Genomic DNA, 23,262 nt, shown 5'->3' with positions numbered 1-23,262 from the left:
ATTTGTAATATCAAAAAAAAAAAAATCATTCTGCGTGTGTGCATGCATTGATTGGACTGACTGCAGGCAAGACAGAAGCAGGGAGACTCTCAGCAGGCTGGTGAAATAGCCCAGCGAGAGAAGATGAAGCCTGAGGAAAGGAGGTGACAGTGGGGATGGAGAGGAAGGGACATATTGGGGACAGATGTGGAAGAGAGAATCCACAGGACCTGGTGATGGGGGTGGGGGTCATATTGGTGGTGAGGTGTGATGTTCAGGTTTCCCATGGCAGTGTCCTTTTCCTGCCCACTTAGTGGGGCTCTGGCCTCACCTGGGCCACAGGGCTGGCAGGCATCACCCCTTTTCCTGATGAGTGTCTACAGTCCTGCACCCTAAGTCAGCCCTGCCCACGGTGGCCCCAGCAGGCCCCAGGCAGCGGTGAGGTGAGGCGCAGGTCTGGGGAGCCAGTGTGCAGGGAAAGGGTGAGGGGGCTTTGGCCTTTGGGGCCTGCTGTGGGTAGGGAGAGGGGTCAGTGGTGCCTGGTCCCACCTCAGAAACGAGGCCCCACCCAGCTGGGAGCCTGAACGGCCTGGCTCTGGGCCACAGGCTGCCCCAGGGCTCCAGGAACACCCACAATCTTCCCAAATTACAGGGCCAGTTGTCCGGCCTCCGGGAAGCTGCCCCTGCAAAAGGCCCACAGACAAATTGCTCTAAAAATAGACTTGGGGAGGCCAAGGAGCTGGGCTAGCCTAGCGGGGGTGGATGGAGAACCTGCCATGAGAGGGGGTCTGCCCCACATGCTGCCTTTCTCCAGGGTGGGGCCTGAGGACTAACTGACATGACTTCCAGAGGCTTGGCTGAGAGGCCAGGGCATGTCGGGAAGCTAAGACCTCTGCAGCCACAAGCCCTGCAGCCATTTAAAGCCCAGGTGGTGGCCCTGCCCTCAGGGGTGAGTGGAGTCGGGTATAACATCCCATCTCTGCCCCTGGGGAATCTCAAAGACCCTCAGAAGCAGCTAAGTGCAGCTCTTAGCCCTCTATACATATGAACTCATTTATCCCTCCCAATAATCCTATGGGGCAGACACTATTATTATCATCCCCATTTAATAGATAAGAATATTAAGAAACTCATTCAAAACCATTGTCCTCTGAAGAGAAAGAGGAATTAAACGTTCATTGTTTCAGTCCTAGGTTCTAGCCTAGTCGTATTAAATAGGACTTTTATATGCACAATTAAAATGGCCACTAATTCTTTTTATATATTATGTACTGGGCACTAAACTGGGTACTTTATGTATATGTTTAAAAATTCTGGCCAGAGTTCTTTTTTTAATGTATGTTTATTTATTTTGAGAGAGAGAGAGAAAGAGAGAGCAAGTAGGGGACGGTCAGAGAGAGGGAGAGAGAATCCTAAGCAGAATCTGCAGAGCCTGACTTGGGGCTCGATCCCATGAACTGCGAGATCACCACCTGAGCTGGAATCAAGAGTCTGACAGTAAACAGACTGAGCCACACAGGCGCCCCCCCCCCCCCCAAGGCCAGAATACTTATGGCATATATGTTATCTTCATTTTATAATGGAGGCCCAGAGAGATTAAGCAACTTGCTCAAGATCACACAGCAGCTAGTGGAGGCATCAGGATGCATACCAAAGCCTGTTTGGGTTCAAACCCAGTACCCCCTGCTGGCCCTTGAGCCAGAAAAATGTGGTGGTGAGGGTGTGAGGTTTAGTATCAAGGAGCTTGCTTGCTCCCAAGTCCCTACTATGCATTTTACTGTGTGTGTGACCCAAACAGCTTAGTTTTCCTGAAGCCTCATTTTTCTGATCAGACAAATGGGGATTATGATAAAAGTGAAAAGAAAAAAGTGTGAGATAAAGATAAAAGTGTGAGAGATAAATGAGATAATTAACATGAAGATACTTTGTAAACCACACAGTACTATAGAAATATTTATAGTTATTCCCATTTGTAGATGAAGAAACTGAGGCTTTATAGAGGCTAAGAGATGTATCCATGATCACCTAGCCAAATGTGACAGGGCCAGGACCACCTGTATTTGAGGAAACATCCAAAGGGGCCATTTCTAGGTGGGGCACAGTCTGGGGTTGTCCAGTGTTGGTTACCAGACAGGAGAGACTCAAAGGGCCCTTTGCTTAAACAGGCAGGATGTGTGTGTGTGTGTGTGGGGGGGGTTGGTTGGAGGGGAGCTTTAGGGAACTATACCTTCGGGAATAAAACTAGGGCGCAGGCATCTCTCCCAGGCAGCATTTCAGAGGACAGTGCAGTATGAGAGGGTGGCAAGGTTCCAGAGTCTCAGAAACTTGTCCACATTTATGGTTTAGTTCCCCCCACTGTTTCCTCTAAGTCAGTGGTTCTCAAACCCAAGTGTGCATCAGAATCACCTGGAAGGCTGGGCCCTACCCACATGGTTTCTGATCCAGCAAGTCTGGGCGGACTGAGAATCTGCGTTTCTAACAAGTTCCCAGGTGACGCTGCTGGTCCAGGAACCACCCCGTTGCTCACAACTGCTCTAAGCCAGCAAAACAGCCTTTTGAGAAGTGCCCGTATGGGTTTGATATGAGCGAGAACAAAAAGGCAGGAGGCCGAACTCCTCTGAGAGGTGTTTGTGGGTGACTCCCCTGTGTGCCTCTGGGAGTCTTAGCCTGAAGGCCTCCCCCCCCCCCCCCCAACCCCTCACAAGCTTCCTCCCCTCCTGGGCCCGTGCTGTCCTTAGGTCCTTCTACCCTGTTGTACCTTGGGTGGTGTCCTCCATCTTGATGGGCACAAGGGGGCTCTGAGGTGCTGAGTCACCGCTCAGGGAGTAGCTATGCTCAGCCTGGATGCCTGGTGTGGGGGAGTCCAGTTCCATGTCCAGTAGAGGGCTCTTCTCGTCCAGCACAGGGTCATCAAAGAAACTGCTGAACAGGTCATTAGAGAAGTCCTCCATGTTCTCCGCGAAGTGGTCCAGGTGCTCAGGGAAATGCTAGGGAAGGAGGAGGGAAGCAGGGACAGTGAGCTTAGCCTGGGAAGGGGGCACAGGTGCTGCTGTGCTGCCCCCCACCTCAGGCCTGCTACCACCACCGCTGTCAGTGCAACCTGCCCGTTATTCTTCCTGCCATCATTAATGCCACCGCCATTGCCACCAACCTCCCCAGTACCCACATCCTCAGGACCAACTAGTATCGTTTGTATCATGACCGTCACCGCTGTCACCACTTTACCTTCACCACCACCGTCTCCACTGCCACTTCCAGCCTCACTGTCGTCATTCTCAAGAGTGAGATGTGGAGGGCGGAAAAGCATTCCTGAACAGGTGACCGGATGCTATGCTGTAGTTCTGGCTCTGAGACCTTGGCTCAATCACTCAGACTGCCTGAGTCTGTTTCTCTGTCCACCCTACTTCATGGGAAGGCTAAGTAAAGAATGCGTGTCTATGCCAGCACGTTTGCATCTCAAAGGCAATATTAATGACTTTTGTACTATCTTTTTGCTAGAGTGAAAGGTGGTGGGATTATCAAGGCTTCTACTCCCCTCATTAGCACAGCCCTGCCTGTCCTCACGCCACCAGACTCTCCCCTTTCCAAGACATTCCTTCTTTATGCCAAGAGATTAGACTCTGAAGCCATGTTGCTTGGGTTCGAATCCTGACCTTGATACTTCTAGCTGTGACTCAGTGCTGTTCAAACTGTGGGTGGTGACTCATTAATGGGTTGTGAAATCAATTTAGTAGGTCACAACCAGGATTTAAGAAAAAATAAAACAGAAAAAATAGAAAGTATCAGAGTGCACTACACACAGTGAAGTTAAATACCTGTGAGGTTTTCATCTTGTCTGTGTGTGTGTGTGTGTGTGTGTGTGTGTGTGTGTGTATAGGTACTTGGTAATGCAGTGAAATATATTTCTCAGAAACACAAAAGTCTGAAAAATACTTGTCTCTGAGATCTTGGGAAAGTTAATTAACCTCTCTCTGTTTCATTTCCTCCTTTGTACAGTGAGACTGATAATAGTTTGTTAGGATTGTTGTAAGAATTTTTAAAAATTTTTAAAAATTATTTCTGAGACAGAGACAGACAGAGCATGAGCGGGGGAGGGGCAGAGAGAGAGGGAGACACAGAATCTGAAGCAGGGTCCAGGCTCCCAGCTGTTAGCACAGAGCCCGATGCGGGACTCGAACTCATAAACTGTGAGATCGTGACCTGAGCTGAAGTCAGATGCTCAACCAACTGAGCCACCCAGGCGCCCTAGGATTGTTGTAAGAATTAAATTGATACATATAAAGCACTTATAATGGCCCCTGGTACATAATAATTACTCAACAAACATTGCCTCTTATTATTAATAAAGCACCCAGCAGCTAGCACATAGTAGGTGCTTATTGTTTTTCTCTCTAAAGAATTCTAAACATGTAAGGACATGCTCCTGCTGTTCATTATTTACTGACTGAATGAATTTGCTGGTGGGTTGGAAGAGATGGTGGGAGGGGGTTGCTTCAGGCCCTGGCATCCCACCTGGTGACTGGTTAACGACTGGCTTCTGGGGGATTGGTTCAAGGTCTGGAGCTGTTGGCTCTTTCTGGCGTGGAATACTCAAAGCCTGCCCCAGTCCTGAAGGGGTGAACAGAGAAGTCCTCTGAGAATAAGGCTCAGAGCCACATGACCATCTGTGCAGTCAGATGGACTTGTTTTTGATTCTAGCCCCACGACTTGCTAAGTTATTCGCTTCTCAGTGCCTCAGTTTCCCTATCTGTAAAGGGGAAATAATAGTTCCTATTTTATAGTGTTGTCATGATGTTCAAATATTTGTTGGGTGCTTAATATTCACCTTATAGGATTATGAGGGTAAAGTAAGTACATACAACATTTATATATAGAACACATATACAGCGAATACATATAACAGAATGGTGCCTAGTATGTAGTGAGTACTCAATGGTTATTAGCCATTATAAGTATGGAAACTGCAGTTCCTAAAAGCCTAACTCCAGGCCTGAGCTGAGCTGAGCTGAAGAATGATCAGAGAATCAAGGACAAAATAAGTGTGGAAAACTATTGACTCAGGTACTCTCCCCTTTTCCCACTTTGCCAGAACTTATCATCACCTTATGGTTTTGTTGCGATTTTAACTTTCCGAAGTGCTTTCATATGCACAATTTTATTTAATCCTCACAATTACCCAATGAGATAAGGAAGTTGCGTATTTGCATTTGACAGATAAGGAAACTGAGGCCCAGGGAGTCAAGTACAACAGGAAAGTGTCCACAGCCCCTCATTGCCCAGTCCTTTCCCAACTGTAGCAGACATTCTTCTGTTCAAGAATTGCCTGTTTGCCAGACTGAAAACTCCCTGAGGCACGGTCTGTATCTTCCTCCCCTGCTGGATCCTAGCACCTGGCCCATGATAACCATCGGTGGAGGGACAGGTCCTTGTTCCCCAGAGGGCAATGCCATCAGTAGGTCATTTATCTATCAATGTCTGGGGTGAGACAGAATCAGGAGGTCAGAAGCATCAGCTAAACACATCTCTAAGAATAACTGTGATCCTACACTAAGGCCGTTTACAGGGCATCCCTTCCCCACCCCCTCCCGCCAACCAGCCAGCCAGCCACAGGCAGGACTGTGCTAGCTATACCCTCTGCAGGGCCTGGGCCAGCCCAGCTGGGGGCGCTTTGCCCCTGCTCACTCTTTCAGGGTCTCTCAAAGGCCTGGTGTGGGGCCCAGTGGGAGGGGGTTGTGAAGAAGGGAGGACAGTGAGTCAGTGGCTAAGGTATTTCTCCAGCAGCTGCTTCTCAGGCGATAAGGGTTTGCCAAGCCCTTTCCCGGGGCCTGGGAGAGGAGAAATACTTCCTCCAGTCTGGGCCGGGGTCCCTGAAGGCCTTGGCTCCAGGCAGGATAAGCCAGGTCCTTCTCAGAGACCCCTTTTGGGGTGCCCACAGGAACCTGCTCAGGGAGCACAGCTGGCCCCCTTTTGTGAGCAGCCCCCACCCCACCTGCTGGAAACAGCAGCCAAGGCCTAACAGGATGGAGCTTCCAGAAAATGAGAGCCAAGTGGAAGGGGAGGGCAGCCAAGGGGCAGGCAGGGTGGGGGTGGAGGACACTCAGAAAACCCGGTCCTCTTTGCTCTGGGCTTCCTTATGTGATGGTCGGACCTCTGGTGGCAATGGTGGGCATATCTCATCACCTCCAGGCCAACTTCCTGCTCATGCCAGCATGCCAGAAGGGACTGGCAAAACCCTTCAGAGGGTTTTGTAGCCTTACTTCTTCTATCTGGTGCCTGGTCTGTCAAAGCAGCTCAGTTATGGTTGGTTTATATCATCAATACATTAGAAGCAGAAGGGACTCGAGAAAGCCCATGGTCTTCACCTCCCATTCACACCCCCATCTGCCAATGAAGAAAATGAGGTCCAGAGAGAGAAAGCCACCTACCCAAAGTCACAGAGTTGGCAATGTTGAGGGAGGGGTTCAAGCCCACTCTGGGGACCTCAGGCCTCCTCAGCTCCAGCATGTCCATGTTTCCCCCAACCACACCCAGCTCTACTCCTAATTCACACGCTAAAAGCTGAGGTTTCAGACTATCTGAAGGAAATTATTGCCCCGGTGAGGAAGGAGGGTTACATTTACGAACATCAGGGGGTCGTGGGTCAACGTTCAGAGGGGGGATAGGGTTCTTTGGGGGTAGAGGGTGAGCGTTCTGGGGTGCCTTGCCAGGCAACGGGGATGGGAAGCCAGAGAAGGAAATATTATGATTTGTTTCCCTCCTCGTTAAAGACTTTTTCCTACAGTCATGCCAATACAAGCTCCTTCTCGGAGGCCACGCGCAGTCAGCCCCGGCTCCTCTCTCTGCTCCTCCCTCTCGGAGGATTGGTATCGCACTCTCCTGCTCGCACCCCCGCGCATACCTCTCCTGGCAGCACCCAGTCCGGCAGCCAGGTCTCGGGCGCCTGCCCTTTAAATTTAGATAAAGAAGGACCCGGTGCCCCCAGCCGCGCGCTGCGGGCCAGAGATTAAGGCCGGCGCGCTGTGGGGCCGCCCCGAGCCGGAGTCCGGCGTGTTCATTGGTGGAGCCCGCGGAGCTCCTGGCCAATGGGAGAAGGCTGCGGGCAGCCGGCGGCGGCGGCAGGGCGCAGGCGGAGGAGGGTCCCGTGCTTCGCGGAAAGCCGGGGCGTGGGAAGGGCCTGCAGCGCGAGGTCCGGCTGTGTGTCCCTTTCAGCGCTTGGGGCCGAGGCCGGGATGGCTCCTTGGAGCTTCCAGGTGGGCCCGGCAGCCCCGCTGTCCCAAGACCCTTATCGGTTGCACGGCTCCTGACCCCGCGCGGCGAGTAGGGGGAAGTGGAGAGGGAGGGTCTCCCCCGACGTCCCTGGCTCCAAGGGAAGGCCGGGCACCAGTCCTTAAGCCCCTTCACCGCTCTTCCGGCTCACCTCCTTCCGTCCCTCTTGGAACAGTGCTATCACAGGGCGCACTGATGGGACAACGCGGTCTCGGTCCCTGGTCGCGGGGAGTGGGGAGTGGGGACGCTCCTGGGGCGGTAATAGGACCATCTGAAGCTACTCTCAGTTCCCCTCCCGTAATTCCCCCACGGGGGTCAATGCAGAGGGACGGAAAAGCTCTGGGGGTGCAGCTGTCTGCTGGGAGAGTGTGTGGGAGAAGGTTCTCCCTCGACCTGGGGCAGCCTCAGAGCACTCACTTCCCTTGGCCCCTAGCCCGGTGGTGCCTGCACCCCCTGTTCCTGACTTCTGCCTCTCCCCTGGCCCGGCTGATTCAGTCTGTGCTTGGGGAAAGGAGGGAGGAGACCGGAGTGGGTCCAGGCTGAGCTGTGGGATAAGGAGTGGGGGGGAATCCCAAGCCCGGACATTCCTTCCGAGAGAGTGAGCTCTGGAGAGAGATGGGAGGAGAGTCCTCTCACATTTCCCTCTTCCCTTCCCCCGCAGGCTGGGCTCACACGCGCCCGCCCCCGACCCATACATTCCCGGACGGTTACTTGCCTCGTGGTCACTAGAAAATCGACCCCATTTCAAGCTGAAGGGCCACCAGTCTGAGTCAGTGCTGTGCCCTGAGTGTGTGGGGGTGGGGGGGGGGGCGGGGACGGGGAAGGCTCAAGAGAGAGCAGGGAGGGGAGGTGGGCCCCTGGGTATCCAGTTGTCAGGCCCTCCTTGTCCTTATGTATCACCATCCAGGCATTTGGGTGTCCCTTTCCCAGAGCCGGAATCAAAGGCTGTCCTTTGAAGGGGAAAAGGCCCTGGACTCAGACTCGGGATGCGCACCCCCCCCCCCAGTTCAAGATCCAGCTGTGCTCTGAGACCTGGGCAGGGGCAGGTGGTGTCTCTCCTCCAGGCCTCAGTTTCCCCATCGGTTACAGACTGTGTTCCTATTGGGGCAGGGGTGGCAGGCAGGGACAGGGTGAAGTGAACTAGTCTTCAGAGAATGGGCTCTTTTTCTCTGCCCTGGCCTCCCTGGGGACTGGGAAGGGATGCAGCCAGTTCTCCAGTCCCTGGAGCCAGTCCCTCCCTGAGCTTTCCTGGCAGGGGGGGTTAAGGGGGGGCACATTGTTCCAACCTCCAACCTCACTCTCATCCCCCGTTCCCCACAGGCCCAGGGACGGTGGCTGCTGAGGTTTCATATTTTCCCCCTACCGAACTATTCACCACAGAGCCCAAGTCCAAATAAGCAGAAATGCTTCCCTCTGTGTCCATGTGTGTGCATACGTGTGGATGTGCTACACAGACGTGGGCTGTGGGGTTCCTTCTTACATAAGGAAACACCACTTCTCTGACACCACCCGATGTAAGATCCATACCCATGGGCACATTCCACGTACAGCCTGGGCCAGGTACTGTATTGCACATACACACGCTCATGGGCTCACCTAGGCTGACACTGGCAAGCACCAACACAGGCCCCAAGTGGACGCACTCCTCAGACGTGATCAGACAGACACACAGTGTCCCATGCAGACACACATATGCACGGCCACCCCAGGGATGGTCATAGACGTAGTCATGCACGCTCTGACTTGAACACACACAACATCTCACACCACCACAGAACTAAATGCTGACTGCGCCAACCCACATGCCTGAGTCATATGACCCCCAGCGAGGGAGCTCTGGGAGCCCCAGGCTCGCCTGGGGCCGGGACAGTGAGGGCTGGGACTGGAGGAGGGGCAGTATGGGAACGGAGCTTTTCTGTGAGTGTGCTGGAGGGAGGAAGGGAGAGAGGAAAGGGCAGGCTGGCATCCACCACAGGCTGCTTCCGTGCAGAGCAGGGCCTGGGCGGGGGCACGGTGTGTGTATTCTCTGTAGCCCCCAGCCCCGTTGGTCTGGCTCTCCAGTTCCCTCTCCTGACACTGGTAACCCTTCCCTGCCCAGGCCACAGATGCCTCAGGAAAGTGGAGAGCTGGCCTGCAGGTTCCTGGCCAGCCCCTGGCATCTTCTCACCAGGCAGCCCATGTACCATGGCCCAACCCTGGGGCTAGTGCCAGGTGCTGTCTGGGCAGGAGGAAGCGATGGCAGTGAATGCCGCCGCCCAGGGCTGGGATTAGCTGTGACTGGCCCCAGTGAGGGCACGGCAGCCCACGGTCTGGCTGCTGGAGATGTTGGTCCATAGGCAGTGGCCAGAGGATCCCTGTGGGACAGCTCAGGACACTGACAACTAAGTGCCAGGGCTGGCACTGGGGACCTCTGGAGAATAAGGGTGTCTAATCACATCCATTTGTTCATCTCTTCTGCATTTCTCCAGTATTTACTTAGCACCTACTACGTGCCCAGCCCTGTGGATACAGAGATGAACAAAGCCTAATTCCTGCTCACAAAAGACTTTCTGACTAGTGATGTGACTACCCTGTTTATGAAGGTAAGCTAAGGCTGGCACTCCGATCTGTCTCCTAAGCATTCCCCACCTCCATCAAGAGGGATCTTCTAACACAACATGACTGTGTGACTCTCTTCCTCAGTGTCCATCAATGACTCCATACTGCCCTTAGGATAGTTTCCAAGTGCCTTAGTATAGCTTGAAACGATCCAGCCATACTGCTTCTGTGTCTTGCTGTGTCCAATTCTCATGTGTATCTCCAAAGCCTAGCATTGGTCCCAGCACATGGTAGGTGCTCAGGCGTTTGCTGAGTGACTGACCGATGGACTGAATGAGTGGGTGAATGAAGGAATGTGCCAGTGAGTTAATGGACTGAGGCCCTTTTTCTGTAGCTGAGCCTCCAGGAATGACTGCCCTGAATTCCGCTTCAGTGCCAGCTTGCTCCTGCTCCAGGCAGAGTTTCCATGCTCCTGGACTCCTTCCCTCGGCTCCTCCCTAGTGGGGCCTATTGTACCCATTTTCCAGGTTATTTTTTCCCAAGGCCTTTTTGTTCTTAAGCCCCAGACAGACCAGGTACCTGGGGACCACAGTCCCCTGCTTAGTGCTGGAGGAGCTGCCCCACGGTTTGGTTAGGCCCAAGAGTGTCAACAAAGCCTAGTGGCCACCTGGCCAAGCTGTTCTCCCGGCCCCTGGCCAGCTGGAAGGTCCTCCTCAGCTGGAGCCTGCCACCCGGCTCTGGCTGGAGTTCCCTTGGCCTCTTCCCTCTCTCCAGTGCACTCAGCATTCGGCCTCTGGCTTCCTCAGCTGTCCTGGCCTGTCTGAGTTGTCCTCAGGTTTTATTTTTGGAAGAAGCTGCATTCTCTCTCCTTATTTACTCCAATCCTTCAGGGAAGGTGTGGGACCCCTGGGTTCGGCTGGAGATCAGGCTGTGGCCCCAGCCTCTGGGGTTTGGACCTCTCCGGGACTCCAAGGGAGGGGACCTCCAAAGACTCCTGAGCCATCAGATGCTTCAAAGCCAATTGCCTCTGTTCTCCTTCCCCCACCCAGTGTGTGACTAATGCCTGCCCCTGCCCTTCTTCAAGAGCCCCACGATAGCCAAAAAAAATCATTACAATTTTCGAGCTGAAAAGAATTCTGGCATCATTAGGTCCGCCCCCTCTTATTTACAGAGACAGTGTAGTTCAATGATTAAGAGCAAGGGAGGCAGACAGATCTGGTTCTAATCTCGGTTTTGCTACCTACTGCGTAGCCTTGGGCAAGTTACTTAACCTCTCTGAGCCTCAGTCTCAGCTGTAAAATAGGGGTACTTCTATCTAACTACTAGGTTGCCGTGAGGATTACATGAGATGATATTTGTAAAGTGCTTGATACAATGCAGGACACAGAGAAGGGTCTCACTGAAGTGTAGCTGTTATTATTACAGAGAGAAAAACTGAGAGCCAGGGAAGGAACAGACCGGCTCAGGATCACACAGCTTGAGGTAAGCAGCCATTTTCAGAGTCTCTCCTCTGTCTCTATCTCCCTTGCAAGGAGAAGGGAGGGGCTGGCATCAACTCCAAAGAGGAATCTCCTTGAGTCAGTTGCTTGGGCAAACCCCTAGGTCTTCCGTGTTGGCCTCCACCCGCCATGCCCAGGCCCTCCTCCAGGCTAGGGGTTTCCTCCAGTGCCTCAGGGGCCTCGTCCTTGCTCACTGAGAGTGAGGGGTCTGGGGAAGAGACCCCAGCACTCAGCCCCAAGGTGGACCTCAGGCCAGTGGGACTCTGAGAGGAGGGGGGACTGCTGGGTCCTGACATCACAGAGCAGAGAAGCTGGAGCCACAGCCTTGCGGGCCAGCTGGGGCTCTTCCAGAGCGTCCAGATGTCTCAGGAATGTGCTGAGCTGGGAACTACCTCGCTCCTTCCCTCACCACCCCCAACCCTTCATCCCCTCCTATGCTCGCTCAAGCTCTGCCTCTGCCCCACCCCCCTCTACCCTTTCTCTTTCATCTCTCCCTGAGAGGGCCTCCTGTCCATAGTCCCTCTGGTACCTTGCCATAGTCTAGCTCCCTCTCAGCCCTCTAAAGGGGTCATGGAAGGCAGGAGTCCTTCCCCTTCTGCAGACCCCATGGGCTGACCATGTGGGGTGGGGGGAGATGGGAGCCTGAGCTAACTGGGAGGGGAAAGTTCTGAGCAGATAGTGCATGCCAGATCCCGAATGTGGAACTGATTTGCAGCTCTGGGAGAGGAAGGGGTGAAGGCCTTGGGGCAGCAGAGGGCAGGGCTGGGCCTCCTCTCTGGGAGGATGATGAAAAGGGCTCTGGGCATCTTGTCCCAGTTGATGGCTGGGAGGGCCAAGGAGGTGAGATGCCAGGCTAGGCTGGCCTCAGAAGGAGGGCTCAGATCCTTCGAGACCCCTGGGTGCAACAGGGACATGCCTTGCCTGAGAGTGGAGGGTCTTGAGCTATATGAGGGGTGGGGGAACCCCATTAGGGCCCTGGGGTTGGGCCAGGAGGAAGGGTTCACAGACTGGAGCTCTCAGCTCCAAAGAGAGAAGCCTGTTCCTCTGCAAGGGTGGAGTTGCCTTGGGCCTGGCCCTGAGGGCTGGGGATGATAGAGCCTGATGGGAACTGGTACTCCTAGCCCAGTGTACAAGTCACATCGGGTCGCGGGATGGAAGTCAGAGGAGAGAAGGGACCTGGGGTCAGCTGCTGCTTCAGGCTGCCCCAGACTCAGGGAGGGCTCACAATTCTTTCTCCCTTTGGGGAGGGCCCCTTATCATCCAGACAGGCTGACAGCTCATTCCTAGTGGACCCTAGACCTCCTAGCACTGAGACAGTTCAGAGTTGCTGGGACCACCATTGTGTCCAGCTCAGAAATATCTCCCACCTGCTGAAAAAACTCCCAGCTCCTAAGAATGGTATTCAAGGTCTGTTATAAATGAGTCTCAACTTACCACTATAGACGGAGCCCCTCATCTTTCTCTTCCCTCCATCCTAGTTGGATGAGCACTCCTAGCTCCTCGAAACTGCTGTGAACTCCATTGCCATAGGGCCCTTGCTTATACCAATCCTTGTGTCTGGAATGCCTTTGCCCTTTATCCCTCCTCATTCCAACTACTGTCATCCTTAAGGCCCAATTAAAATGTCACTTCCACTAGGAAGCCTTCCTTGACTGCCTACCTGTACCAACTGTTGAACCACCATAGCACTTATAGACTGTTGGGTCACTAGTTAATATCATGTCTTGAACTCTAAGTAGGCACAATGGGACCCATCTCTCCTTCTAAACTTTCACCTCCTTGAGGGTAGGATCCAGGATAGAGTTCATCTTTGAACCCTCTGCTGGGTGTCACACAGGGCCTGGGATATAGTGTGCCTAATAATAATAATAATAGCTAATATTTATGTCCTAGGCCCTGTTCTAACTCCTTCCATGTGGTATATCATTTTATTTTTCAGAAGGTAAGTTAGTACCGCCATTTAAAAGTTGAGGAAATTGAGGCACGGAAGAGTTAAGTAGCTTCTCCAGGTTCATTCATTTAACAAAAGGCTGAATCAGGATTTGAAGCCAAGACTTGATTGCAGAGCTTGTGCTCTTAAGCACACATGAAAACACTGGTTGTTGAAGGAATGGCTGATTTTCTGCTGCCCCATCCCAACACCTAGTACAGGACCAGGTACAATATACAGCCCCAAGCTCCATGCACCGGGTCCTCCCCTGGGGCCCTGATGTAGCTCATCCGTGGCCATCTCTCTCCTGAAGCCCAGAAAGAGCCCAGAGAAGGGGTCTGGCATCTTTTCGCTTTACCCAAAAGAGCCTTCCGGCTCCAAAGAGGTCAGACAGATAAGAAAATAAAATCCCTACAACCAGGGCTCATCACAGGGATGGAGAAGGTGGGCCATTCCTCCAAGGGCTGTCCAATGCAGGGGGACTTCCTTTCAGGCCATGACAATGACAATCAGAATAAAAGCAGCAGTAGCAACTATAGTTTATGGAGGATTTACTACGTGCCAGGCACTGTGCGAGGCTTTATCTAATTGAATCCTTGTAAGAACCCTGCGTTCTATGGTCATACTTTATGGATGAGGAAAGCAAGCTGGGAGAAGTTAAGGCATCTGTCACAGGGATGACAAATGGTGAGAGCCAGGATTTGCTCCCAGGTCTGAGCAGTTAAAGCTGACCATTAATGGCCATCACACCCCACCTCAGATATGGCTCAGCTCCCCAGTGTTTGTTGAGGTATCGCTATCTGACTTGTGCACTTGCTGTCTAGACAAGTTGGATCTGGGAGTAGTCACGGGGTCTCAGGACATCCCTGTTCAGAATCTTCCCAGAGTGGAGTGGTTTCACAGTCTACAGCACCCCTCTCCCTCAAACTCATGCAGCTTTGAGAGTTCCAGATATTCAGGGCCGGGTCTATTTCTTCAATGAGGTAGTGAGTACACACGTATCCATTTTATTGTATTTTATAATTTTTATGCGTGCGTGATATATTCTTTTATGATAGAAGAGGCTATTATGGTAAAGTGAAAGGTAGGTGTGGAATTTAGGTTAAAGTTCACTACCTGAATAAAAAATAAAATCCACTTTTAAAAAAAGTACCATTCAAGCTAGATGTGTGGAAGTGTCCTTTCTTCCACTGTCTGTTTATCTACCTGTCTATCCATTCATCACCCCTCCCTCTCTCCTGTCCTTCCTTCCTTCCTTCCTTCCTTCCTTCCTTCCATCCATCCATCCATCCATCCAATAAATAAGCATTTCCTCAGCACTCGGTCACTATAGCTATAACTAGCCAACAGACAAAAATGGCCGTCTGTCATTCTCTGCTCTCAAAGAATTCTCAGTCTAGTTCAGCAGTGAGGAAGCCAAGGCCCAGAGAGGGGAAGTGATTTGCCCAAGGTCACACAGGGAGTTAGGGAAACAGGGTGAGGAGAGGTGAGGACAGTCGGGGCAGAGGGACACACACATGGGCAAAGGCTCGGGCCTGCCTGCCTTGGAAGCAGGCCCCCCTCAATCACTGCTGTAAAACTGCCTCCTGGCTCTCCGTGAGGGCCCGAAGAGCCTGCCTTATTCCTTTGCTGCTTTCATTTTTGTTTTTCTTTTGGAAGGGGAAAGGGGGGACAGCTGCTGCCGTCCAGCTGTTATGTTGGACCACACAGCCCAGCCCAGATGTGTCAGCCTCTCTGGGATGGGTGAAATGGCTCCTGGGCCAAGAGCCAAGGGGCAAGAAAGCTACAGCAGGGCTCTGTCCTGGGAGAGTTGGGAGAGGAGGCACACTGAACCCGGCACCAGGGAAGCCTACTATTGCCCCGGCTGTCAAGCTGGCCTTGGTGATGATATGCTATGTCCAGGTCATGGGGATCAGGACCTTTGACACTCCAAGGAAATCAATCCCTTTGACATATTGTCTCCAACAGTCAGAGCTCTGGGCCATTTCTTACCCCTCCCAGCTTTTCCAGAACCAGACCCCCCCCCCCCCCCCCCATGCTTACCTTCTCCCTTATCCCGGTCAAGGGTCCCTGCCACTTATTCTGACTTCTAGTCTGCTCGAGGGGGTTACATAGTGTTCCAGCCAGAGCAATGCTCATGGTCTTGACTTAACTCCACCCAAATCTTCCTCCTCCATCCTGCCCCCTGGAGCGCAGAGACTTCCAGAAGAACAGCTTGTTCTTCAGCATCTGGAGCTGGTTTCTTGAGGGAGGTTCAGGGGCAAGCCAGGTCCCAGAGAGGGATGCTCCGGGAGGGACTCTGTACCAGGACTTGCAGGAGGCGCATGGTATGGGGAGGGGGAGACACAAGATGGGTGTTGTCCTTCATCTCTTCTCTCCTGGCACAGCAGCCAGGCCAGGCCAGACATAAATAGACCCTCTTGGGGAGCCCCGGGAGTTACAGAGAGCAAAGGTCCAAGTTCCCAGGTGGGCCGGGGAGCAGCATCCCAGAGTGAGTATGAGGACAGGGCATGGGATGGGATGTGGGGCCTCTCCTCTCACAGGCCAGGCACCCTGCTGTCTCTGCCCCTAATGCTCTAGGCATCCATGGTGCTCTGAGGATGGCGGTGGGTGCAAATGAAGGCGGGGCCCCTCTGATATCTGAGAGCCCAAACTTTTCTCACCCTAGCAAAGTGCAAACCAGAATGAGAGGAAGAGAGAGGGAGAGACGGAGAATGAGAGGGGGAGGAGGTGGTTCTCTTCCCAATTTGACCCACTCCATGGGACCCCTGCCTTGAGGACAGAGGTGAGAGGTCCCCTCCTTTCCAATCTCAGAGACAGTGCCTTCCAGAAACTCCTTTGCCAATGGGGATGGAACCAATATGGAGGGAGTGTGCCAGGTCACCTCCTCTGAGAAGCCTTCTGTGACCTCCACCCCAGCTGGATACTCCTCAGTCTCCCGCCCTGCTCAGCTCCATTACGGTGCCCTGTGGTGCTGCCACTGTGATTCCCTCTCTCTCTCTCATTTGGCTGTCAGTGGCTGGAGGTCACCATGCACAGTGACCAGCATAGGGCTCCTTCGGTGCCCATTTGTTAAAGAACTGGATGTATGCATTGAAGAAGGACCAAGCAAAGTCCCAGCTGGTCCAGGGAAGCCTGAGGGACCTCATAGTAGATTGGGGTACAGGCAGAATTTTTGTGGGATCCAGTATCCCCATCACCCTCAGGGCTGGTCCGGCCAGGACCCTGAGAACCCTGGGTTCCCTTCTGGAATTATCAATACATTTCTTGAACACTCAGGCCTGTCTTTTTAAAAAAAAAATTCTCCCGGGGCGCCTGGGTGGCTCAGTCGGCTAAGCATCTGACTCTTAATTTTGGCTCAAGTCATGATCTTATGGTTCATGAGATCGAGCCTCGAGTCGGGTTCTGTGCTGACAGGGCAGAGCCTGCTTGGGGTTCTCTCTCTCTCTCTCTCTCTGCTCCTCCCCTGGCTCGTGCATTCTCTCTCAATCTCTCTCAAAGTAAATAAACTTCAAAAAACAAAAAAGCATTCTCTCCTTCCCTTATAGGGACTGCCCTGGTCTGAAGTAATTTCCTCTACAAATTTCAAGTAAATCTTTGAAATGGAGCAAAGTCCACTACAATGCAAAACTTGTCTCTGTTCTGCGTGTGGAGCCCATCTCAAATAAAGGTGGGCGAAGCTCTTATCTCTGGGCGGTGGATAAAGAAGTGACTGTCTCGTGTTCCTCTGGAGCTTTCTCAGGTTGGTCTGCTGCATGTAGTAAGGTTTTACAATCTTTACTTTTGTGCTTTTTGTAATAGTATGGACCCACTGAAAATGATTGCTTTTTCATTGATCCTGAAGTCATATAACTCCACATTTTACACAATTTAAAGTTTGGACTTGGCTCGTTGCCTTATGATGGAATTTTCTACATTAAGCCCCTATTTTGTCACGGCACCAGGTTAGGTTTATGGAAATGAACAGAACTGACAGGGTCTCTGTTCTCATGGAACTTGCAAGCTTGCTTTCTTAATGGAGGAAATGGACAATAAGCCAATAAGATGTCTGCACACTGGAATGAGGGCTGTGAAGAAATCAAAGGACTGAAGTAGAAAATAGGAGGTCCCACCTGAGGTGGTCAGGAGGCTGCTCTAAAGAGGTGACATTTGCATTGAGGAAGATGAGATGGAGAGAACTGGAGGGAAAGCATTCTAGATGTCAGGAACAGCATATGCAAAGGCCCTGCAGCAGGACTAGAAGAGACTTAGTTTTAAGCTGAGTGTGGATCTAGGAGTCCCAGAGCAACCTGAACAAGAGAAAACTGGGAAAGATGGAAGCCCCAGAGCCAGTGTTCAAGGGCGAGGCCTAGGCCACAAGTTCAGATTTGCTGCGGGTCAAATCATTATAGACTATCCTAGTCTGGGGGCTGCGGGGGTCCATGCCATAGGATAGGGATGGCTCAAGGCAATGACAACTCATTGGAAATTGTGGAAATCCCTTCTGAATTTCAGAGACAGTATATGGGCTGCAGGATCCTGATGGCTGGGAGTAGGTGAGCTTAAGCACCCTTTTTCCTCCTCCTTAAAATATGTGAGGTCCCTTTTCCTTTATTTAGCCATGGTTGACTGAGGCCTCCTTTGTGCCAAGCACTGTACTGGGCACTGGGGATATTGCAGTGAACAAAACAGATAAACCCCTGCCCTCAAGGAGCTTGTATCTCAGTGGGGGACACAAACACAAAAGACCCTTACCCCAAACAAACTCAGTGTTTTGGGAGAGGACTAGGTGGGGAGATCTCCCTTCCTGAGTTGGAGCCCTAAGATTTTGGCTCCTCCATTAGTCCTTTTTCTAGGGGATTAGACTCTGAGACCAGAGTGCCTTGGCCCTTAGGTCCTCTTTCCTGTTGGTGAGAATTTAAAGAGAAACACACACACACACACACACACACACACACACACACACACACACACCCCTCCCCTTTTAGGGGCTGTTAAAGGCCCACACACAGACATAGGAACACCCAAATGCACATACTTCTCTAATCTCCCTAATCCCCCAAGGCTGGGGTGGTGGTTGTAGTGGTTCTCTGTTTCTCTATTTAGCTCAGGAGAAGCCAGGCTATGGGCCTGGCTTAGCCCCCGCACCCCCCTTCCTCTGGGCTGGTGCCTGGGTCCCAGTCATTCCCACACCTGGCCTGGGAGGTAAATGAATGTACTGAGCAAACATCCTTGCAGCTTCCTGCTGCTCCCCTCTGAGACAACAGCACTCCTCCTTCTCTTCCTCCTCCCCACACCCTCCCAGTTGGGGCATCTCTGGGATCCAGAGCCATTTCCCTCTAGAGAAACCAGAGTCATGCCTTTTCCTTAGCCAGAAGAAGAAGGCAAGATGCACACAGCCCTAGTGTCTCTATCTGGAGACACAACTTGTTCTCTCTCTGGCCCTTTATCTCAGCTTTCTGAGCACCAGACCCTCCCTCATACCTGCCCAGGGGGTGAAGGATAATAGGATACAGGGGATGAGGGCTCTCCAGTGGCCACATCAGGAACTGTGAGAGAGGTAGAGGGAGGAGAAGCCCCCCTCCCCCACATCTGGTAGGAAGGGCAGCCCCTTTGGAGGGGTGTCTCTGAGACTCACATGGATAAGCTGGGAACAGCATAAAGGGAAAAATAAAGTACCCCTGACCACCTTCAAGCACACTGGACTTGAACTGCATATTCATTCTGTCTCTGTCCAAGCAAATGTGTATTTCTGACAGAGTTGTGTTCAGGGTGAGCATAATTTTTTATTCTTTTTGCACGGAGCAACAGAGCACACACATTTCCCACATGACTCTATGGCTTTTATCTGATTTTTAAGAAGGATAATGAATACCCTATTCTCCATCTTCCAGACTGAGAAGCACACAGACTCCATCCCTTCCCATCCGTACCTTGGAAACATTTTCCTATCCTCATGCAGAAGGAAGAAGGCGTTGGGGGGTAGGGTTGGTACATGGTCCCAACTGTAAGGGATCTTAGACATCTAAGTGGAGGTACCAGAGAAGGAAAATGACTTGCTCAAGGTCACACAGCAACTCCTGGATGAGTGGGTCTTACCACAACCCCATCTAGTTTCTGGAATAAGTTAACTATAGAAACTTACCTGCCAGGCACATTCCTACATTAATTGTTAATTAATTTTCTCACTAAATCTCTATAATAACACTATGGGGAAGGATCTGTATCTCCATTTTTAAGATGAGGGAGGCCCAGAGGAAGAAAAGTCACTTGCCTGAACCGCCCACCTGGCTGGTGGCAGGACAGCTATAGAACCAAATCTCCTGATTCCCAGCCCAGGAGTTCTTGGTCTCTCCTCTTAGAAATCCTTTCCTTTCTCCCTGCCTGGCCTGGCCTTGCCTAGGTTCAAGGTCAGGAGTTTCCCCAGCAGGGCTTTCCCTCCCCAGTTCCAGGGCTGGATACCACTGTCTGATCCTGCCTCCTTTCCTGCGCTGGACCAAGGCCCAGATGAGCAGCTGGGGACACAAGGCTGAATGGAGCAGCAGGAAGAGGCTGTAGGCGGCAGAGTTCATTCAGAAGAAAGCCCTACTCAGAGCTGCTGAGGGCACCTCATGGTGGTAGTGGTGGTGGGGGCTTTACCACTCCCCCCTGGCTGCAAGGGTACAAACTCCAACAAACCCCTCTCCCTCTGACCAGTATCTGTTACCAACTTCAGGAAGGGGGTATGGAACCCTAAGTCCCTGCCATTTTACTCCTAGGATCTGTGCCAGACCATCCTTAGCAAGACTTGATCCAACCTCTCCCCATTTTATAGATGAAGAAGCAGAGGTGCAGGAAGGAAAGCTGGTGGCATGGCCCAGGCTCACGGGGGGAGGCAGAAGCAGAGGCAGGACTAGAACCCAGGTCTTCCCACTACAAGTCCTCTCCCCTCCTCCACTTGGCCTGTGTGCAGAAGTGTGCTCCCTTTGACTGGGACCGGGGGCGGTCCTCAGAGAACAGGGTGACCCAGATCTCCTTAATGGAGGGCTGGGAGACCTCACACCCCACGCCTCCCTGACTCAGGTTCCTGTCCCTTGGCTTGTTTCCCCACCGTCAGTCTAGCAAATTGGGACAATTTAGACGGAAGTCCAAGATGTACAACCCTTGAAGTCTCTATGCATTTGGCTCTTGTCTGGCCAAGTTCATCTTAGTCCCAGGAGGTAGAGGCCAGCCAGCACCCCTTAGATGGTGTGTGTGTGTGTGTGTGTGTGTGTGTGTGTGTGTGTGTGTGTGTTTGTAGAGGGAGAGAGAGAGAGCAAGGCGGGGTAGGGGGGAGAGTAGGATTGACATTTCACTGCATGGAGGGGGGGGGACCCACCAGATTCAACCCAGCAGGCCCTTCTGAACCCAATATTTTCTTGGGTTGCGGAGCCCATGCCCCTCCCCTCAGCAGGGCTTTAGGGCTGAGCCTGAGAGAAGGAGGAAGGGAGGGAAGAAGAGAGAGAAGCCACGTTTCCTTAGGGAGGGAGGGGAAGAGAGAGAGGAGAAGGACAAGCTCAGAGACAGAGACAGTCATGAAGACACAGGGAGAGAGAGAAAGTCAAGGAGACAAGAGGGACAGAGAAACAGACCTAGAGACACAGAGATGGGGGGAAAGATCTCCCTCTTCCTGAACTATCACCCTGTGCTGCTCTGATCATCTGAGCGTTAGTTCCCTCCCTGGGGAATCTCAGGCTGACTCTCTGGGGCTGCCGCAGCAGCACCCCTAAGTTTCCAGGTCTGGCTCACAACCCGGGTACGGCTCTGGCCCCCCAAGGCGCGTCGGGTCCTAGGCCTTCCGAACACTTCCCCGTGCGCCCCCCAGCGGAGAACCAACCGCGGAGCCACCGAGGTCCTAAAGGGGGCGCAGGAAGGGGCGCCGCCACTTTGCACCCAATCTGGTCCCGGAACCCGGGGGTGGGTAGAGGACTGCTAGAAGACGTGGGCGGGGGGGCAGGACTGGTGTCTTTCGGGCTCATATCCGAGGATCGGCTGGCCCCGACGCCTCGACGTCTCCTTCCCCCAGAAGGCGGAGGTCAACGTACCCGCGGACAGAGCCCCCAGGAGGGGTGTGCACTGGCGCAAGCTCAGAGGCTCCGGTCCAGGTTCAGGGACTAGGGAGGTGTCGAGGTATCTAGTCTCCAAATCTCAGAGCTCTATACACGTGTCCTTCTGGGACCCTGCACCGAACCCCCTCCCCCGCTTCTGCCCAGTGATGTGTAGTCCCGTCCTTCCGGGGGGCCCAGGCGCGCCGCGAAGAGGGGTGCGGAGTGGTGGAAGGGGGACGCAGACCCTTCATCTTACCGCATTGTTGAGGAAATCCGACTCGTTCAGATCCCCCAGGTCCAGGAAGCTGGATCCGGGGAACAGCCTGTCGGCCGGGAAGGGCTCCAAGACGGCGTCCATCGCGGCCGGCTCCGGAGACCCTCTTCGCCTGCTCTTCCCTTACTCCAGGGCGGCGGCGCACCCGGCCCAGAGCTCCTGCCTGAGCAGTGGCTAGCGGGCGGGGGCAGGTCCGGGGCGAAGCCCCGGGGAGGGGCGGGCGCAGGCGGCGCAGCCCCGGGTAGGGGGCGCGGGGGGCGCTGGGGGCGCGGGGGCCTTAGGGCAGAGGCGCGGAGCTGGCTGGGCTCTGGGGCCCCGGACGCACCGCGAGCATTTAGCCGACTCCTCCTCCTCCAGCTCCTCCTGGGGCACAGCTGGCTTCCATGGGGAGCCTGGGAGTGGGGCTGAGGGCCTGAGAAGCCCCCCGGACAGGGTGGGAGCCGGGGGTGGGGGAGCTGAGCGCTCCCCCGAGACTGGGTGGCTGCCCGGCGCTCCGCTCTCTCTCTGCGCCTCCCTCTGCACGGCTTCTGTCACTTTCCTCTCAGTGAAACCGGGAACCCCTGGCTGGTTAGCCCAGCTGGCCGAAGCGCCACGCCCCCACATCAATATTCACGATAAATTTCATATTAATGAGAAGAGGGAGAGGCCTGGGGAATGGTCCCTCCTCTTTTAAAGAGACATCTTCAAGTTAATGTTTTGCCAATGTGTCTGATCTCTAGGGTCTGGAAGCAAAATTAGCCTGGAGCCAATAACTGCTCCTGAAACCTCGGCATCTCGTTAAGGCTTTGCCAGCCACTCTCAAGTTCATGAGGTTGCTGAGTGACTGCTATTCTTCCAGCCCTTATGCTAGAAATTCAGTCAGGGAGTTCCATCTATGGGCCCCTCAGCAGGTCTCTGGATGGGGAGATTTTCACATATCTCCTCCTCCAGGAAGACTTCCCTGGCCTGCAGGCTGGAGCAGGTGGTATCCTATATACTCAAGGGACACAGTGTGCTTACCTCCGGTGTGGCAAGTCTAAGGTGTTACTGTCATTGCTCACAAGTCTATGACCCCATTGGACTCTGAGATCCCTCAGGGCAAGGACTGTACCCAGCTTTTCTGTGTGCGAAAGGACCCAGTGAACAGCAGAACGAGGTGAGGACCCCTTTTCTGTTCAATCATCTCTTTAATGGCTCAGGACAGAAAGAAGTTGAAGAACAGTGGCATGGATCCTGCCAAGTGTGGCTGGCTGCACAACCCCATGATCACCAAACATCCCCAGGTCCCCTGGATCCATTACCTAAGTGGCTTGCTCAGGAGTACAGCTTAATCTCTTGAAAGGGCTGATAAACAATCACCAGGCACCTGAACAAATGGAGGTGGTTCAGAAAGCCGCTCCCTGAGAGGGCTGAGCACACTGGTTCTTGCCCACAAGTCATTAATAGGATTAAGTGTGTTCTCTCTGTCTGGGGCTTTTAATTAGCTCAGGAACCAAAAGGCCCTAAAGAGGCAGAGATGTCACTGCAGTTAAGCCAGGATGTCACCGAAATTGTTCTCTCAGTGCCAAGGTGGGCGCACACACAGAGGCTGAGATAGAAGCTGTTTGCTTGCCTGGGGCGGGTAGGCAGGCACATGGCGTTCCCTCCATCTCATGACCCAGTTGACATAGTTCTGGAGAATAAGGTTCTGACCCTCCGGGCTGTCACATGACTATTAGCTCCCAGGCCTCCTGGAGAGCTTGCTCCTGAAAA

The 23,262-nt window shown here is 53.1% G+C and overlaps 1 protein-coding gene and 1 long non-coding RNA gene across 4 annotated transcripts in view; one reads left to right on the top strand and one right to left on the bottom strand.

The window, feature by feature from the left end:
• CREB3L1 (cAMP responsive element binding protein 3 like 1) overlaps positions 1 to 22,103 on the bottom strand; it is a 35,237-nt gene extending 13,134 nt beyond the window's left edge. Inside the window, exons 1-2 of the mRNA XM_047823515.1 lie at positions 21,514 to 22,103; positions 2,738 to 2,966 (exon numbers count right to left, since the gene is read on the bottom strand). Of these exons, the coding sequence (XP_047679471.1) occupies positions 2,738 to 2,966; positions 21,514 to 21,615 (331 nt within the window). The 5' untranslated portion in view covers positions 21,616 to 22,103. The remainder of the gene's footprint in view (positions 1 to 2,737; positions 2,967 to 21,513) is intronic.
• Positions 7,105 to 23,262, top strand: part of LOC125146742 (uncharacterized) — a 68,489-nt gene continuing 52,331 nt past the window's right edge. Inside the window, exons 1-5 of one of the 3 annotated variants that reach the window (XR_007144865.1) lie at positions 7,105 to 7,229; positions 9,714 to 9,827; positions 11,209 to 11,265; positions 16,761 to 16,954; positions 19,638 to 20,401. This is a non-coding gene — a long non-coding RNA (uncharacterized LOC125146742). Of the gene's footprint in view, positions 7,230 to 7,977; positions 8,015 to 9,713; positions 9,828 to 11,208; positions 11,266 to 16,760; positions 16,955 to 19,637; positions 20,402 to 23,262 lie in introns of those variants that run through there. The other 2 variants (XR_007144864.1, XR_007144866.1) reach the window with 2 other exon arrangements.

Source organism: Prionailurus viverrinus, chromosome D1 (assembly GCF_022837055.1).
Source record: "Prionailurus viverrinus isolate Anna chromosome D1, UM_Priviv_1.0, whole genome shotgun sequence".
Classification (NCBI taxonomy): Eukaryota; Metazoa; Chordata; class Mammalia; order Carnivora; family Felidae; genus Prionailurus; species Prionailurus viverrinus.
Note: the sequence above shows the minus strand (reverse complement) of the source record. Positions and strands in the feature narration are given on the sequence as shown.